This window comes from Nicotiana sylvestris, chromosome 2 (assembly GCF_000393655.2).
Source record: "Nicotiana sylvestris chromosome 2, ASM39365v2, whole genome shotgun sequence".
Lineage (NCBI taxonomy): Eukaryota > Viridiplantae > Streptophyta > Magnoliopsida > Solanales > Solanaceae > Nicotiana > Nicotiana sylvestris.
The window spans coordinates 15,633,043-15,653,075 of NC_091058.1; the positions used below are offsets into that span (position 1 = coordinate 15,633,043).

Below are 20,033 nucleotides of genomic sequence, written 5' to 3' on the forward strand. Positions count from 1 at the left end.
GCTAATTAAGAACTTGATATTAGTCCTCAACCTCAAGTTGCCCCTCCTAAAATGACACTCAACTAATTATCATAAACGTGAACAAAATAATGAGTGATTAATTTTTTGAAAAGTAAACAGAAATGAAAGGGAAAGCAAATTAACCCTGTGAAATGGCTTTGTCATGATTCCGTCTGAAATTTCACTAGTTCAATCATTGGCTGCGAATTCTGACTTTTAAAGGCCCTTAATCATCAAGGCCAATTACAATCAGCTAAGTTAATAGATGTGCGTATTCATCTAACATTTAGAGAAAGTTTAATTGATTTAGTTACCAGTGGTAAAGCTGTGATTTTTATTTTTTGAAGTCAGCGGGAAAGTTGGAGAACTGAAGAAAAAGTTACTGTAATAGCTTTAACAGCAGAGTTTTTCACTTCTAATAGTATCAACTATAGTATACAACTATACATATACGCTCGTATTAGTAAAGTACTTTTAACAGAATTTACAATCCTACTGACAAAACTTTATTGCAAAAATTTTTGTAAAGAAAAGAAGAGAGTTAAAGGCTGGTTGGGTTGGGGGGTTGGGGCTGGACCTCATCAATTATCCTTGCTCTTGGCAGAGTTCAAGTTTTCAGGCGCTTTGACCTTTCTATTGCGTAAGTGCATGTTGACATAGAAGTTGAGGAACAAGAAAAGAATGGCAGCGTTGAGGACAGAGTTGAAAACCCATGCCCCAATTCCGTTACACCCACCACGTTTCATGAAATGAAGCAACAGCACCCCAACATGACATACAATGTTACATCCCAGCAACACAATCTGACAGCCTGCGACAAATGGGAAGCACGCGCTTGGCAATCCAATCGCCGTCCAAAATCTGTATCCATACACCATAGAATATGATAACGTCGTTAATAGTATCGCTAGCACTTGAAAAGACTGCGAGAATTCTAGCCAAAGGAAGGACATAAATATGAGAATGGAGTTATTAAATAGTTGAAAAACGGAGAGTTTTCGACGTTGGAGTATGGTAAAGAAAGTACGTAGAATATGGAGAAAACGAGAAAGATAAAAGATATAGGACCAGAAGAACACGCGGCCAGAAGGGCGCGTGCCAAGAGGAAAACAAAGGAGCCACTGAAATGGGGTGGTCTTGTAACGGCGCCAGAACCACCGGGTGTCGCGGATTTCAGCAGCGGCGGAGAGGAGGATTCCAGTGAAGATGGTGAGGGAGATTAGGACCATGGAGAGGGAGTGGACGGCGGGGATTGGGCCGAGAGGGAGAGGACGGCGGTGGCGGAAGAGAAGGATAAGGAGGAGGTGGAGAAAGAGGGAGAAGACAATATAAGCTGCGATGGAGGTGAAGAGGAAAGACCACGTGTTGCCCCATGATTGGCTGTGAGACCAACGAAAATTTACAATAGTAGGGTGCTCGGAGAGGTAATAACTAAGATTCCCAATCATCGTAAATGCAATAATCAACTTAAAAATACTACGTAATTAGAAGGCAGAAAGTTGAGATTGCGTAAATCCACTGCAAACGTTGTACTTAATACTTTTTCTGGGGCTTTTTGAGTGAAAGGTTTGGTGGAAAATGCTGGTATGGTTCTGAAACTTGTGCTCTTATATAAATCAGAAGAAGCAAGTTTTTTTCGATACAGTTAAAGATAGTTTTTTTCCTCTTTATGATAATGTTGTTTTGGATATGCCATTTTGTTGTTCGTATAAACGTAGTCAATAACCCTAAGTTACTTCGAAATATTTTCCTGACGCGTATGTCGCTCGATGCTAATTGATAGTGACAGTCCTTGCACCTTTCGCACTACACTATTATTACCACAATTTAAAAATAAAAAAAGTATTCACTTCTACCTGTATAATAATTGCATCAGAAAGGGTTCATTATGACACGTTTTAAACCTTTTGTTCCCTCTAAATGCAAATTTCTTTTATTCCTCAGTTATTGGCCACCCAAAATATTTAATTTTGACAATTTCGACGAAACTCTCTGTGTATCGGTTGAAAAAAGACCTGACACTTGGACTAACATTAAAGTGATAGGGCATAACACGTGAACTATTAACAAGGTGACAGGTGACATTTCCAATTAGACGAGTTAAAGAATTAAAAAGGTACGGGAGTGTAACGATCCGATCGATCGTTTTGAGCATTTGCACTTCGCTCAGTAGTTTACGGGTATGAGTAGCTCCGTATGATGTATTATGACTTATGTGAATCGTCAGTTTTGGTTTTCATGTTATTCGAAATTGATTTGGAAGAATGGTTCTCAACTAGGAAGCAATAAATTGGAAAAATTGACCAAGTTTGACTTTTTAGTATTTGACCTCAGATTGGAATTTTGATGGTTTCGTTCGCTAAGTTGGGTGATTTTGGAATTAGTAGCGTGTTCGGATTGTGATTTCGAGGTCGGTAGTAGAATTATGCTTGAAATGGCGAAAGTTGAAATTTTGAAAAGTTTGACCAAGAGTGGTGATATCGGGGGTCGGATTCTGATTCCGGAAATGGGAGCAGATCCGTAATGTCAAAGGTGACTTGTGTGCAAAATTTGAGATCAATCGGATATGATTTGATAGGTTTCGACATCAGTTGTGGAAGTTTGAAATTTCAAAGTTCATTGATTTTGAATTAAGGTGTGATTCGTCGTTTCGATGTTGTTATGTGTGTTTTGAGGCCTCCAGTAGGTTCGCGTTATGTTATATGAGTCATTGTATATTTGGACGGGGTGCCGAGTGACTCGGGTGAATTTTGGCCTCGAGGTTTGGAGCATTTTGGAAATTTTGGCTAAGGCTGGTGGCAGAGGTTCTGGTGTAACCGCACCTGCGGAGCCATGGGCGCAGGTGTGGAGCCGCAAAAGCGGCAGGGTCATCGTAGATGTGAGGTGAGAGCTGGGTGAGGAAGACCGCAGAAGCGGATTTTTGTAACGCACTTGCGTGCGTGCAGATGCGACATTTGATCGCGGGAGTGGGCTTTGGCGCAGATGCGAGTCCTTGTGTCGCACCTACGATATCGCAAGAGCGGATGTTTTTCCGCAAGTGCGAGGTCTATTTCAACTATGGTTCTCCGTAGAAGTGGAACGTTTGTCGCAGAAGCGGCCAAGTGTGTCGCAGATGCGACGATGCCTGGGCAGAAATATAAAGTACTCTATTTCGAGGGTTTCAGCCATTTTTACATTTTTGGAGCTATGATGCTCGAATTGAGGTGATTCTGGAAGCAATTTTCACTATATGAATTGAGTTAAGTGTTCTTTGCTCAGTTTTGGTTATATTTCATGAATCTATCTTTGATTTTAGCTTTTGATTGATGAATGTTAAAGAGGAAATTTGGGGGTTTGGCCTAAAGTTTCATAATATGAATTTTTGAGTTTTGAACATCGATTTGGAGTCGGAATTGAGTGAAACTAGTATGGTTGGACTCGTAATTGAATGGGTTATCGAATTTTGTAAGTTTTGTCGGGTATCGAGGCGCGGGGCCAGGTGTGACTTTTGGCCGGTTTTGAATTTTGATTAAGAATTCGATCTTTATCATTTTGGGTTTGTTTCTTATGGCATTATTTGATGTATTTGAGTTACTTTTAGCTTGTTTTGAGCCTTTCGGAGGTCGGTACACGCGAGATGGCATTTTTGAAGCATCGCTTGGCTTGCTCAGTATTGGAATTGGCTTGTTCGAGGTAAGTAACACTCTTAAACTTAGTGTTGAGGGTATTAAACCCCGAATTACGTGATATGTGATTAATATTGAGGTGACGCACATACTAGGTGACGGGCATGTGGGCGTGCATTGTGTGAATTGTGACTCTATTATTTTTGTGGTACTGTGTAGTTACCTGATCTTACCTGTAACCATGAAATTTCTAAGTACTTGAGCTATTGAGCTGTGATCCATACTAGAATCTGTGTCTAGGCTACATGTTTATCTTGTTAGGACCTACTGAGGTCATTTCTGCTGTTGAGCTATCTGCTTTCATTGCATTATATACTCAGTCATACGCATTCATATGCATATTATATCTCAGTCTCTGTTACAGTTTATTGAAACATCACATCATTATTTTTGGGCTGATATCTTATGACATTGAGAGCCCGAGAGACTAGAGATATTGATGACTAAGTGAGGCCAAAGGCCTGATGGTGAGGATATTTATGGGATCGGGCTGCACGCCACAATATATTTTACTAATTTATGCCATGATTGACTTGTTCTAGAGCTTGGGCTTAAGGAGCCCCTCCGGAGTCTATACACCCCCCCAGTGAACGCAGGTACCTACTGAGTGCAAGTGCCGAGTGATTGGGAGGATTGAATGACTGTGAGGACTGAGTGAATGTGAGGATTGAGTGACTGTGAGGATTGAGTGAATTGATACTCTAAGAGTATGCATATGGCTTCATTATTGAGTCACATCGCATTTGGTATGTACATGACATACAAGCACATAGATGCATTTTTCTCATGTTGTACGGTATCACGTCATTCATGACTTCTCACATACACTAACATATGGGCATCGAGAGGTATTTTACACTTGCTACCTGGAGAAAATGAAGCATCATATTTACTGTTGAAAGGATATTTGGGAAAATTTATAGTTATAGTTTTCAAACTATCTCACATATTTCGACGATTTCGTTAAAGGATTTGGGTTTTTACTGATATACTTGAAAAATAGAACTATTTTCGGGAATTATGAATAAGCTGAGCATTTTAAATTCTGAGTTACTTCTTTTATTACTTACTTTACACTGCTATGAACTGTTGTGGCTATTGGTGTTGGACCCGACTTTTGTTCCAGCTTGTTACTACTTTCAACCTAAGGTTAGGTTTGTTACTTATTGAGTATATGGTATCGGTTGTACTCATACTACATTTCTGCACCTTGCGTGTAGATGTTGATAGATGATATTGTTGTATTCGACGGGAGCTGGACTTGAAGACTTACCTGCTTTCCGGTTGTAGTTGCCTCTTGTTCATGATAGCCTTAGATTCATAAAACTTTGTTTATGTACTTTTCAAACAGATGATGTATTTACTTCTTACCAACCTTGTAAACTTTATTCTTAGAAGCTCATAATTTGTATTACTAATTCTTGGAAAAGGTATAAGATTCAATTAACTTCTCTATTTAATTGTTTTTAATAATTTTGTTGAAATTGGATAGTTGTTCATTGTCTTACTTAGCGAGTTGGGTTAGGTGTCATCACAGTTAGTTTGATTTTGGGTCGTGATTGGGAGAAACACCCCGGGATTTCTCTGAGAAAGGAACCGACTCTGACAGCCGGAAAGGAAGAAATAGGGGGAAATGTATATAGACCATTAAAGAGGGAGATGGACGAATCTATTATAAATAAGAAAGGAAAATTGACATTAATCGTGGTTACGGGAAATCTTCAGTCATAATGCTTCCGTTACAATTGTATATGGTAACAGGTAGTCAAAGCAATTAATGCTATTAACAAGCCCGAATTAAGTAAGCAAACTGTTATAATTGTGAACTCCTATATAAGGGCGTAGTCCTCATTTGTAATGGTATTACTAGTATTAGTACCCACGCGGATGCGCGGACACTAATCATGTCAGATATTTAAGTTATTTGGATTGTATATAAATAATCTTAAATTTATACTTTCTTAGTAAATATAGATAATCATTGGATATTAACTACATGAGAAAAATTAACCAATTCTTCTATTTTTCTTATTTGATATCATTCTTGCCGGTGTCATTGGATCCTAAAAATAGTCAGGAAACAAAATAATAACTCATATTTATAGCAAAATAATCAAATGTTGAGACATTGAATGACTCTTTGGATAAGACTTAACTCTTTTACTATTACTTGAATTCTTATTTGGTGTGTTGATATCTCTTAAAAAATATTTCTTTCTTAAAATTTCAGTTTCTAACACATTATTTTTCAATAATAATTATTTTTATAATAATGTAATTGAAAATATTATTCTTAATTCAAAACTCATTTTAGTTGGCTATCTAAAAATATAAAAAATTATTTAGCTAGTGAATTTTTTTACTCCATTTTGATATTTGATATTAACCATGTTAAATATCTGAGTTATTTGAATTATATGTAAATAACCTTAACATTTAAACCTTTTAAATAATTATAGATAATCTCAGATATTAATTAAGAAATAATATATGAAAAAAGACTAATATTTTCTCAATTCTCGTAGTGATAATTTTATTTTTTGCACAATTCTCATAGGTATCATTACCTAAAAATAACCACAAAGTGAAATAATAACTCATATTATGGCAAAACACAAAGGTTGACACGATATAAACGATTCTTTGATTACGATGTGACTCTTATACTACGACTTGAACTCTTATTTGGTATGATTTTATCTTTCAAAAAATATTTCTATTTTGAAATTTCAATTTCTAATTTTATATATAAATAAAATAATTATTTTATAATGATGGAAGTGAAGATATTATCCTTAATTTAAAATTCACTTTAATCGGCTATCTAAAAATTTAAATAATTTTTTGGCCGGATTTATTTCAGTATGACTCCACTTTAAGTTTATCGATATCTCTAGCCCCAGAATTTGAATTTTTAATACCCTATATATACAAAAATTTTGTTCTTTGAATCATTAAATGTTAAATTAGTAGATTATTATTATAAAATATTGCATATATTGCCTTAAAATTGTCAAGTAGTTTATTTTTCGACATCATACTTGGCTTAACCTCAATGCAAACTACTCAAACTGCATTCCAATTCAAATTCGAATATCATATCAGTTTGTTAGTAATAGTAATTTTTTAAAAACGACACATAATGTAAATTTAAAAAAAAAATCTAAGATATCCTTATCTTATAATCTATGTATTTGAGTTGAAAAATATATTTGAAATCGATGAGATTAACTTTTAAAATTTTTATACTCAACAAAGATGAAACATAAGAAGAAATTTGTTGTCATTTTTGGATTTTTCTAACATTTTTTTTCAAAATACATTTTCTTTTATCTTATTTTTTATGTCATTATTTTTTTTGTTACAAAAAATTAATTTATTTCACTATAAAGGATTTGTTTTAATAAAAATTGTCTACATATGAACTTTAATTATATTTTTAGTCTTTGGTTGAAATTATTTCATATTTGTCTTTTGGCTTTATCTAATCAGCTTAAATAGATGCTCACCCGACCACTTAAATTAAAAAATTGAATGATGTGTAATTTATATATAAACCATATATAATATGTGTATAATCATCTGTTGTCGGTATATCATCTATTTATATTAGCTATAAAAAGTAAATCATAAATATGATCGGATATTATGTAAATATTCCATAAAATTTTGATTTTTTGAGTTTATCCATTATATAATTTCTATTACAATAATTTTAAAACTCTCTACTAATGTTCAAAAATATCTTATCTTTTTATCATCTTTAAATTTAAAAAAGTAAAGAGTTTTTTCGAAAAAAAAATTTTACATTTAAAAAAAAAATATTTCACGTCATACCATTTTTTCTTTATATATACTCTTTGTTACACTTAAAAGTCGCTATAGAAACTATCAATTAGAAACCAATTTATCTCTTGTTGAGTTTGAAAAAAAACCTTTCACATGATGTAATGATTCAAAACTAATATTCTTCAATGAAAAAAATATTATACCCTTGTAATATTGGCTTGACTACAACTAAATGAAGGGGTTTCAACTTATACCCTTCAATTTCTTGAATGTACTAAATTTAAATTAATGATAGCAATTGTATAGCCAATATTTTGTTATTTGTTTGATGTCCATTTATGCAAATTGACTCTTCAAACAAATATTCTTCAAGAAGAAAAAAGAAACAACTTTTTTTAATATTGACTGATTTTGTGATATTTCTTTCTGCAATATATATTTTACTTTATTATATATGTAAGTAAATTTTTATTTGGTTTTGTAAACTCTTTTTTGTTATTTAGATAAACATAGACGTGTAGCCTATATATTACATTTATTTTAAAAGAATTTCATTTTATTCAAATCTAGCAACAATGTTTCAAAGAACTATACTTATAGGATTTTAAATGTGAAAGAGTTTTATAGTTATATGGAGTATTGTTTTTTTTTTGCTAGAGAAGAAGTAGTATTTAAATAATTAGAAAAAATAAAAAAAGTTCCTAACATGATTGCATATGATCATTAACCGAATTAAGTATGATAACATGGTAAAAAAGATAAATTTTATTTTTAATTTAAATTCAAATTTTAGAACTTTATTTATAAATTCAAAATTATCTTTTAATTCAAATTTCGTATATATTTATATTATATTATATTTAACTAAAATAGTCAAATATAGAATAAAGTTACCATATAATATTGACATTTATTAGTTTGCCACTTGGATTAACCATAATATTAATTATATATAGTAACTTTCTTGCTTTAATATATATACTAGATGAGGCAGGCCCACACTCACGGGCCCAACGTTGCAAATCTTGAATAAGATTTTAGAACTGTTCTTTGGGATGGTCATTTGGCTTTTTTTGCCCAACAAAAGATACCAAACTGAAAAACTACAGTATAGTAGAAAGATTTAACAAAATATTCACATTGCAAATGGGAGATAATTTCTAATATCTTACGGTGATCAGAACCTACAAAAATTGAAAATTTACAACAACAAAGTGTAGGAAATATGTGATGGGTCAACTTCCCTGAAAAAATATAATCACGTGTTCAACACATTCTTAAGAGTTTTTGGTAGGTAAATACAAAGTTTTATTGCACATAAAACTACTTTGAAAATGCAGGTCAGAATTGTATTCCATATGTTTCTGAGATGTTCTTTACTTTCTTGCCCATCCAGCTATTGTTACTTCTATAATCCAAGAACATGCAATAAAGCTAATATAATCCAAGAACATGCAATAAAGCTAAGAAACAATGATACATGGAAGAACAAATGGACTTTAGCTTCCTTTAAGCACACATAACATCTTAAGCATATGATTTCACCAGCATGTGAAATGTTTGCTCGAGTTAGGTCATTATGACATGTAGTCCACTTCAAGAAAATTAACTTTGGTGTTGTTTTGCTCTTCCAAATACACCTCGAAATTTTTGTTCCAGATGCGCCAGTACTTTTTGAAAAGAACGGACTTCAACAACTGAGAAAATACCATTGGTACTTCTATTCCATTTAACAGAATCGGGTACATGAGCAGACTTTTTCAAGAATTTGTGTAAGAGAGAAAGTTCTTTCTATTCTCCATTTACTGCAGTTTCTCTTGAAAGCAAGCTCCTACCCTGATTAATCTTGCATTGAGCAATGGTTCCATTTAGATCTGTAATCATTTCTCGTAACAAGATCAATAAGTAATTCTGGATTAAAAAATCCATCTCAGCAACAATTCCATGTAAGAATGCTTTTACATTTTATGTTTGAAATAATAAAGATTTAGAAGATTTCTCACTACTATATAACGTAGAAATATGTGAAGCTGTAAAGTTGAAAGTAGAACTGAAGAGAGAATTCTTAGTAGAAAAGGATAAAAGGTTGAATAAATAAATTCAGAATACTTTTCTATGAAAAAAAAGGACCAGAAACATGAGGGACGATTAAAACAAGAGAAACATGATATGACCAATTCGAGGACAAAAAAGTGTAGATAAAAGAAAGGAGTTAAAAAGCAAGAAATAATCAAATTCGGGTTTTAAGAAAGAAGCTTTGGTAACATTACATTAGATGCAAAAACCTCTAGGTTATGCCAAATATATAGAAGCACTTATCAAATTTTAACCCTGTACATCAAGAAGGATGAGATGCAAATACAACTTGCATAAAATTGAAAATGGTAGTTAAAAGAGAATTTTTCTTTCGTTTGATTGAAAGGAAGGACCGAAGATTTTAGGAATACAGTCTTCTGCGAATTTTGCCTACATTTGTCAAGTCCGCATTTGACAAAAGTTTCATGTACTTGCAATGTTTATCAATTTAGGCAACTTAATTTCTTTTAAGAAGTCATAAGTTCATTTATAAATTAAACAACAATGCAAGCAACATCGTATTTGTGTTCATGAAGTATGAAGTGAATCTCCAGTTGAGTTAAAAAAGAAAACCACACATAGCATAACTGATCCAGAAATAAAAGCAATTCTGTAGAGACACCAAAATAGCAAGGAATGCTAGAAAAACAAAATAGACAACGATAAGCTCCTTCAAGAAAAAATAAGGAAAAGACACTTTCTCCTATTTTTTAATGAGTGATCATCCCCTAAACGGATTTTCCTGACAATGCCATACTGAAAATTCGTAGTGTGTGTTTTTAAAGCTTTTCCTAGAAGAGAAAAAGATACAAAGGGGGAAAAGAATACGATAGAAAGAGTTTTAAGGAAGATAATTATGACTGTTATGTTCTTCGACACCTCTGGGGATAGAAAGTTATCGATGGAACTCATTTAAAGACACTTGGAAAATATTGTACAACCAAGGAAAAATGCTTTGTAGCTAAGAGCTTAAAATAATAGACAAGCTTAAAACAATAGCCAAGGAGAAATGCTCCTTAGACAGACGTGTAAGTCAGCCAAGCAAAGTGCCACAAATATTATTAAAAGTGCTTTCCCTAGATTGCTACTATCCACATTTTACCTCAAATGAGAGAAGACACTAACTCTTGAAATCAAGCATAAATTTTTTCTTTCTTTCAGGTATTAAGAATTCCAAAAAACTTCTTATCATTATAAATTGGAAAATATAAACTGAATTCTTATCAAATCATGGTTTGGTACCCTCAAGTTTCATGACAAAAGTTGTTTCACACTCAAATACAAAGATTCAGGATGTACTACTCTTTTCTTCATATGCAAATTTGGTCTTTGTATCTAAATAATAAATATTGCTAGGTACACACAAACATAAAAAAACATTACAGAATTTCTTAGTTTATTTGCTTAATTTGTAGCATCATATCCAAAATTTAGTTATTTCATTTTGAAATGGCGAGGGTTTTATAGGCATTGAGAGAAAGTTAAAATCTGCCAATAATAAATATTTTAGAAATCGGAAAGAATGCTAATTTTTCTATTACAGTAAAATTTAATAAAATAGCAATCTACAAATAAATCTATGAAAAAAACTATTATAGGGTCGGGACTGTGAAGTACTATACATTGCATCAGCATGAAGTCATAATTAAAGCAATATTTACTTTCACATGCGGTAAACGGAATGAATTACCCTCCAAATATGGTTAAAGACCTGAAACAAAGATACTACATGATGTCTTGCTTGTAGAATGACACGTGGTGACTAAAACAACATAAATATATCGGTACAAAAGCAACAAATATCGAATCATCTTACTGAGCTAGCATCTTAATATTGCACAAACACATTACACAGTTCTTGTATTTCTTCGCATGCCAGTCTCTCTTTATGTGTTAATTGAAGATTGATAGTTAAAATAGACCAAGAAAATAGTTAAAACAGATAGCATGAATATGTGCACCTATCCATTTGGGATCATAAACTATTTCTTAATAAAGCAGAAAAGATAGTACGTATTTCTTCTTGAAACTTAAAAAAGTAAACAAAGATTTCTAATTTTATTTAACAAAGCTTCAAAATTTACCTTAACAACTCTTATCCCAGCATAGTTCTACAGGAATAAATATAGCAACATCCTTGATGTCTGCAACAAAAATTATTACAGCTAACTACTCATTTAAAATGACCAAAGTCTTTCATGGGTCAAAAAAAAATATTAAAACTAAAGAGCACTTTAATGAAATTCACCATACACTCGCAACTCATTTATAACGATCACAACATCTCATGTCTCAAAGATAACAGACATTAAATAAAAAAGATTAAACCTAGAGCTAACAATAAGCACTTTTCTTTTTTTTCTCATGATCCGGGAGCTTAGTCCATTTTATTTCGGGATGATATGTTAATTAAACACTGCGGTAAACAAAACTAACAGTTGGCTAAATGTAAACATTTATTAAATGTTGTCCGATTAAAATGTCTATATGGTCAGTGTTTTCAACCATGTCACTACAATATTGATGAACAAACTCCTATATTAACATGTTCATATTCAACATAGAGAATTAGTTCCAGAATTTGTCACATGTGTGTCTTAGGAAATCAACTAAAAGTCATTATATGATGTTTATTAACCCATTGAGGTTAGACTTATAGCAAGGTATATGTCACACCTCTAAAAAGCATTACACCATAAGACATTAGAAGAAGTCATGCAAGATTTCATTAGCAAACTTAACATATTTAGCAACCTATAATATGGGTCCAATGTACAAAAAACAGAGAACAAGAAAGAAAGAAAGAACTCAAGCAAACAAGCAATAGAAGTAGTCCTAGATAAATACATTAGAAAAAAAAGGCAAGGAAAGCAACATTGGTGTGATGGGGATTGCCAGTACAACAATTGATCGTTTTAGTAAGCCACAACATTAATAATCAAGGTTTTGCAAACTAATAAAAAGATACCTACCACTAAGATTCCGGACATCACTTGTTTTGATGGTAGCATAATGATACACCAAGTGCATGGGAAATGTAACTCCTTTAAAGACAAAGAATAGTTTAAAACAGTCACAGCCATATGCGCATTCATATAATACTAAAAGATAGAAGAACACATGCCAACAAATATTCATATCTTTGCACAGATTACAGACATTATAATGCTCACCTATACCACTTCCATTAACTGCTCGTCGTCCACTTTCATTCTTTCGGTTAAGATTTAGTATGTCACATGTGTCCAATAAAGACAATTTTTATAGGGTTTAAATGAAATATATGAGAAATCTAGAGACTATAGATTTTGATTTCTAATCTAAGAATACCTTAAGGTGAGAATCCTAAAAATATTTACCATTAAATCAACTAAGTGGCCTAAAGAACAGAAAAATGTACATAAGAGAGTTGAGAAATACTCCAAAATAGAGAGATGATACTTGTAAGAAGTGAAGGAGAACTCTGAAGTTGAGCAATAAACGTATCACCAGAGAACAAGGCCTAAAATAGATACCCGATGAGCAGCGAATATTTGAAGAGAGTGACATGAAATTTAGCAAATTCAGTCTTGCACAATACCAGATATTCTTTACCGAATAGTAACCAGAAATTCGCAAAGCAGTCTGAAATTCGAGAAATTGCACAAGAGCTTAAAACTATTTTGCCCAAAATAAGACCTTCACTAATTCACTTTTCTTTAGAATATATGGGATGAACAAGGATATAGAAGAGAAAGTTAAAATGAATAATAACAGCAACAATTATTTTTAGCGTAATACCGACAAATTTTTGAAAAGAAGCAGAAAAAGATTAAATCAAATTTGAGGGCTTACCTAAAATTAGAGAAGAAGAACGGATATACTAAGAGAGCAGTGCTTCAGAAAGATAGGGAGAGTTCTAGAATTTGTGTCAGATATATGGTGAAGGAAATAAAGCGGTTTTATACCTAAATAATTAATGGCAGAGCAAATGTCATGTATGCCCTTGATCGACCAAACAAGCCTTTTCTATAGAAAAAAATAGAATAATAATGTCACCATAGAACCAAAAAAAAAATGAAAATTGTTAAGAGATCTCGAAAAGGCAAAGAAAAAAGTATAGAGAGAGGATGGAGAGACAATCATACCTGAAATTGCAAGAGATAGAAGAAAAGATCAAGAGACATAAAAGAATTCTTGAAAGTCTGAAGATCTGAAATGGAATAGAGGAGATGGTTATAGACCAATTTAGTGTGTCGAATGGAACACAACACTTTATGGCAGAGCGAAATTACATTTATGCCCTTGGTCGACCTCACTTGCCTCTTCTATATAATATAATATATATAGATTATTGAAATATATGCAATTACACTTTACTTTATTCATATTTCATAAGGTTCCAACCACAATTTTGGGAGTGATTACCAATATACTTCGAATTTTCTTTCCTTGTCAATTATTTTCATTAGTTGTCTTATTCTTCAAACTATTGAGAAAGTGAAGCAAATTTTGGTTATCATTAACCCAATTTCTTTTTGATATTAACTTTGACCGAAAAATATATTTTTGGGTTAAACAATTACTCCACTAAATATTCTCAATTTCTAATGTAAAGGAGAACCAGATTCTGAGCTCACTTTTATAATTCTTTGTATGGAGTTTGATTCCAGACAACTTCTCATTCTATATAGCAATTTTTATAGGGTTGTCCGGATCAGAGTCCGCTTAACTTTTCTTCCAAGTAGTTAATAATGAATTAATTAGACTGAAATTTTGTATTAATGATATTGCTAATTCTTCAACTCTTGGCTATTAAATTGTACCCTTGATGACTGAAATCCTACATAGTCCATCCAACATTTGTAGTTTATTTAGTTTGTGTACTATATATACTGTATGGGTCAAAATCTAATCATAGTGGACGATCAAGTTGGGACCTCGCATAAGTGGCAAAATGGCGAGAAGTAACACGATCGACCTCAGTCCAACCATCAACAGTGTATGTCAAGTAAAAACAGTACTCGAATAACGACGAAAAGACCGTCACGTGAAGAACATGTTGGTCAAAGAACACAGTAAAGCTCCGAGAACTACATATAGAAGGGGGGTTCTGGGAAAAGGGGACTTTTCCTGTCTGCTCTCTCTCTGACAAGTTCTTTTGGTGAAGGATTTAAACCGATTTTTCTCTCGATCTCATCAAAGATGAGATAGTAACATCAATAATACAGGTTGTTCTTATTTTTCATTCATTATCATGCTATACATTTTTAGATCTGAAGTTGATTATGCTTGACTAAGATTTACCCCTTCATTATCATCAATTGATTTAATCAAAGGGTTTAACATCTTTTGGTCAAACAATTTGACGCCGTCTGTGGGGATTTTTTAGCCAAATTTCCTAATCTCCTTCAGGTCTGAAACCGGCAAAACATAATCACCCGCCAGAAAGAATGATAAGTAAACCTCACGTGCTAATTTAGATCTTGATGCTACGTGAGAGTTCAGAAGTTTCAACCAATATCCACGCAAAGCTCACAAGGGGAGACGACACCTGTTACGCGATCCTATAGAAAATTGGATACATCTTGCCCTACTCTGACATTCACCCCTCCCACACACTGGATGGCCCACGAGCGAGATAAGGCAAACCCAACCCACCCGGAGACGAGGCATCCAAAAAATAAAGGGGGAGAAAAGAGAGCTGAATACGGCTGCCGAATCCAGAAATTAACATTCCATCAACTACTTAAACACTAGGCAGAGCGAATAACGCTATAAGGCTACCCTCGTTCATCGACTCATCAGATCAAGGTAAGGAAAATCTCATCTTGGTTTACCTTCTGTTGTTTGCTTAAACAGGAACACAAGCGCCTATGGGCAAGCGAGCAAAGAAGCATTCCAATTGGCGAGTGGAAGAACTATTACAAAATAACTTGAATATCGCCTATCTCAGACATTTAGACTTCTGGAAATTGACATCCCCTAAGTCGTACTCCTTCTCCTCACCCAGGTGTTGTCCCGATTGGGTTCTTTAGGGGAGCTTTTGGACTAGGCAATGAGGGAAACGTCACCAACTTCAAAGGATAGTTCATCGCCCTGCCTATCGGTGAGCTTTCCAGGCCGAACGATGAAGTGGTTAAAATGAAAAATTCAAATATATGAATAAAACAAACATTAGCAAGATAGCAATGTTCTATACTCTCCAGTATCACACTCTCCAATACAGACAAAGTTAAGCAAACTGGGACTCACCCAGGAAACACACAGGTTAAGAAAAACTCGGGCTCCCCTAGAGGACACCCAAAACTCTCCAAAAACCTAGGACTCGCGATGGGTTAACATTTCGTCCAGATCGAAATAACACCCCTACGGCCAAGGGCCATCGCCAAAAAAGAAGAATTCGACCTCGCTCGAATTTATAATGGGTTAACATTTTGACGACAGATTGAAATAACACCCCTACGGCTAAGGGCCATCGCCAAAAAAGAAGAACTCGACCTCGCTCGAATTATAATGGGTTAACATTTCTACGACAGATCAAAATAGCACCCCAACGGCCAAAGGCCATCGTCAAAAAAGAAGAATTCGACCTCGCTCGAATTTATAATGGGTTAATATTTCAATGACAGATCGAAATAATACCCCTATGGCCAAGGGCCATCGCCAAAAAAGAAGAACTCGACCTCGCTCGAATTATAACGGGTTAACATTTCGATGACAGATCGAAATAACACCCCTACAGCCAAGGGCCATCGCCAAAAAAGAAAGAATTCGACCTCGCTCGAATTTATAATGGGTTAACATTTCGAGCTTAGATCGAAATAACACCCCTACGGCCAAGGGCCATCGCCAAAAAAGAAGAATTCGACCTCGCTCGAATTATAGTGGGTTAACATTTCGATGACAGATTGAAACAACACCCCTAAGGCCAAGAGCCATCGCCAAAAAATAAGAATTCGACCTCACTCGAATTATAATGGGTTAACATTTCGACGATATGTCGAAATAACACTCCTATGGCCAAGGGCCATCGCCAAAAAAGAAGAACTCGACCTTGCTCCAATTATAATGGGTTAACATTTCGATGACAGATTGAAATAACACCCCTACAGCCAAAGGCCATCGCCAAAAAAGAAGAATTCGACCTCGCTCGAATTTATAATGGGTTAACATTTCTACGACAAGTCGAAATAACACCACTACATTCAAGGGCCATCGCTAAAAAAGAAGAATTCGACCTCGCTCGAATTATGGTAGGTTAACATTTCGACGACAGATCGAAATAACACCCCTACGGCCAAGGGCCATCGCCGAAAAAGAAGAATTCGACCTCGCTCGAATTATAATGGGTTAATATTTCAACGACAGGTCGAAATAATACCCCTACGGCCAAGGGTCATCGCCTAAAAAGAAGAACTAGACCTCTCTTGAATTTATAATGGGTTAACATTTCGATGACATATCGAAATAACACCCCTACGGCCAAGGGCCATCGCCAAAAATAAGAATTTGACCTTGCTCAAATTTATAATGGGCTAATATTTCAATGACAAATCAAAATAACACTCCTATGGCCAAGGGTCATCGCCAAAAAAAGAAGAATTCGACCTCGCTCGAATTATAATGGGTTAACATTTCGATGACGGATCGAAGTAACACCCCTACGGCCAAGGGCCATCGCCGAAAAAGAAGAATTTGACCTCGTTCGAGTTATAATGGGTTAACATTTCGACGACATGTCGAAATAACACCCCTACGACCAAGGGTCATCGCTAAAAAAGAAGAACTCGACCTCGCTCGAATTTATAGTGGGTTAACATTTCGAAGACAGATCGAAATAACACCTTAATGGCCAAGGGCCATCGCCAAAATAGAAGAGTTCGACCTCACTCGAATTGCAACGAGATAACATTTTGATGCTAGCTCAAAACATCCCTGCGGCAAAGGGTCATCGCAAAAGGAAAAGTTTAAACTCATTCGAGCCCAATAACGCCCTTTGCAGCCATTGGCTGTCGCCGTGCTTTTTTCCTTCTACTTATTAAAAAATTGATTTCGCTACAAACTCCAAGTTCGACCTCGCTCGGATACGTATAAAAAGAGAGAAGCAACTCCACCCAAGTCAATGACAGTTTGATCCCACGTGAATGACTTGAGTCAAGACTAACTTCATCCAAAATAACGAAATTATATAAACTCATTTGAATCAAAGACGAATCTGCCTAAAGCAATAAGTCACTAGTAGATTCCGCCCCAAATAGGCGAATCAAATGAGACTCCATCCGGACTCATGATGAAGTCCCAAGCCTGGTTAAAATTGGTTTCCCTGAAAAATCGGGAATCTGCCATGCAAAGATCCGATAATTTACACCAAAAGATATGTAAAGCAAAAGGGGGAGAGATACAAAGGATTTACAATGATGAAAACTCCTTTATTTAAACAGCTGCGCAAATGGAAGCAGATTATACTCAGCTAAAACCGGTCCAGTACAGAATAAAAAAAGAAGAAGTCAACAACGTAAACAACGACAAATAAGAAAAGACAACCAAGATAACAACTTTTTTACTCGGCGCCATCACTATCGTCCTCCTCATCGCCATCTCCGTAAAACTCCCCCTCAGCATCAATATCTTTACCGGCCTCCAGTGTCACGGGATCATAAGCATAATTAACACGAGCCTCTCGTGCCTTCGCCCGAGCTCCTTCATAAGCGGCCTAAAAAACATTGCCCGCTTCCCACAAACTCTTGAATATGTCCCGCTGGGCTTCGGCATGAACCCAGAGTTCGTGCAAATGGCGAGGAATAACGGCGGAGGCAGATTCAACTTGGGCCAACAATTGAGCCTTTTCGGCCTCAAGAACAGCGACCCGATCTCCCAAAGTTGAAGCTTCCCGATCAATATCGCCAATACGCTCTTCAAGTCTCGCCTCCCTGAGCGCAATCGTCGCCCTCTCAGACTCATACTCGGATTAAAGGGCACAAATAGCGTCCTCTAAAGCTGCCGCTATGTCCGAAGCCAACGCCCAGGCACTCTCGACACTCTCCAACTCGGAGATCTTTCTCTCCAGCTCGGCTAATTTCCCTATCCACTCGGCGCTCAAAGCCTCGATTCTGACGGCATTAAGGTCCAGCTCGGACTGCAACGACCGCACCTTTGCCTGAAGATGCTCACACTCTTTGCCGACCCCTTTTCCCAATTCAAGTTATTCGTCCTTTACACGAAGTTGCTCCTCGAGCTCGTTATTCCTGCGAATAGCCAACATCAGCTCTTGATCCCTCTTCTCCAGTTCCTCACCAAGAGATCGATCACTGGCGTTCGCCCTCAGTCGCTCGTGCATCTCACAGCACTTGTTGCGGTAGCACCAGTACTTCTCCAACATCATCAAAAAAAATTTGGCCGGGGTGTCAGCCCTGCTAGCACTTTCAATCTCCACCCATGTACACCTAGAAGATGAAAAGAGTTGGTATAGGCCAAGGCCAACGAAGATAAAAGGAACGAAAAAAGAAAGAGGAAAAACTTACCCTCAGGTCCATAGCAGCCACTTCGTGCATCAAATCGACGTAGCGGACGTCCAAAAGAGCCTCACACTCGACAGTAGAGCACAAAAGGTCAAACTGCGATACCAAGTCCTCCGTATATCCCAGAAGGTTAATCTCCGAGGGGATTTCAAGTATATGGGTCGGGCCTCCCGCATGAACCATCGTACGAGTAAGGCCTTCATCGAACATCTTGACCTTATCAGGATTAAGATCAGATTCGGATTCATAGTCATAGACCACAACACCTTTTCCCCTTTCTACGGCCGAGGAAGAAGCACGACCCGGTCCGGAAGATGAAGGCCCGCCCAAAGTAGAAACAGCAGCCTTGGGATTTCGACTCTCCATTGTAGTAGTTTGTTGGTCAATCATGACAACTAGAGTCTCTGTCGACGGGTTGTTCAACGTAATCAGCTCTACCTTTGTAGACGGGTTAGCATCATCCCCCACCTTAGACTCCGTCAAAGGTATGCCGCCTTCTGAACATACCACGACTGAAGGAGACATTTCGGACTCCACTCGTCGTCTCTTTGACGATCCTTCCCCATCCTCAGTACGGGAAGATTCCCCCGTTGAGCTGGTAGTAGGGGCCGAAGCCCCAGATTGAGGAACAATTTCTGTGCACACGGCTATGGTCGTAGATTCAACTTGAGCAGCCTTTGTCGTAGGTTGGACATCAGACCTTGGCACGGGCCGAGCATAAGACGTCGATTGACAAAACGCAAGCAGAAGAGCCCTCTCCCTAATGACGATAAAAGTCGTATAAGCAACAAAGCCAAATTGCAAAATAGAAAACAGAAATTGCGGCAAGACTACTTACTAGTAAGGGGCTCACATCCATATTTCTCATAGAAGGATGACCATTCGCGAACTCTCGCCTTATGAGGAAGAATGGCATTTACCCATTCGCGGATATCGTCAACAGGAGAAGGGGGGCAGTTTAGCGGCTGCGAAGGCAAAAACAGTTCAATACTGCCCAAAGAAA

General features: G+C 36.0%; 1 protein-coding gene across 1 annotated transcript; it reads right to left on the reverse strand.

Annotated features, from left to right (window-relative positions):
- Positions 1 to 368: 368 nt before the first annotated feature.
- On the reverse strand, positions 369 to 1,631 carry LOC104219867 (fatty acid elongase 3-like). The gene has a single exon (XM_009770615.2). It carries the CDS (start codon positions 1,446 to 1,448, stop codon positions 582 to 584), a length of 867 nt encoding a protein of 288 aa, XP_009768917.1. The 5' UTR covers positions 1,449 to 1,631; the 3' UTR covers positions 369 to 581.
- Positions 1,632 to 20,033: the final 18,402 nt, after the last annotated feature.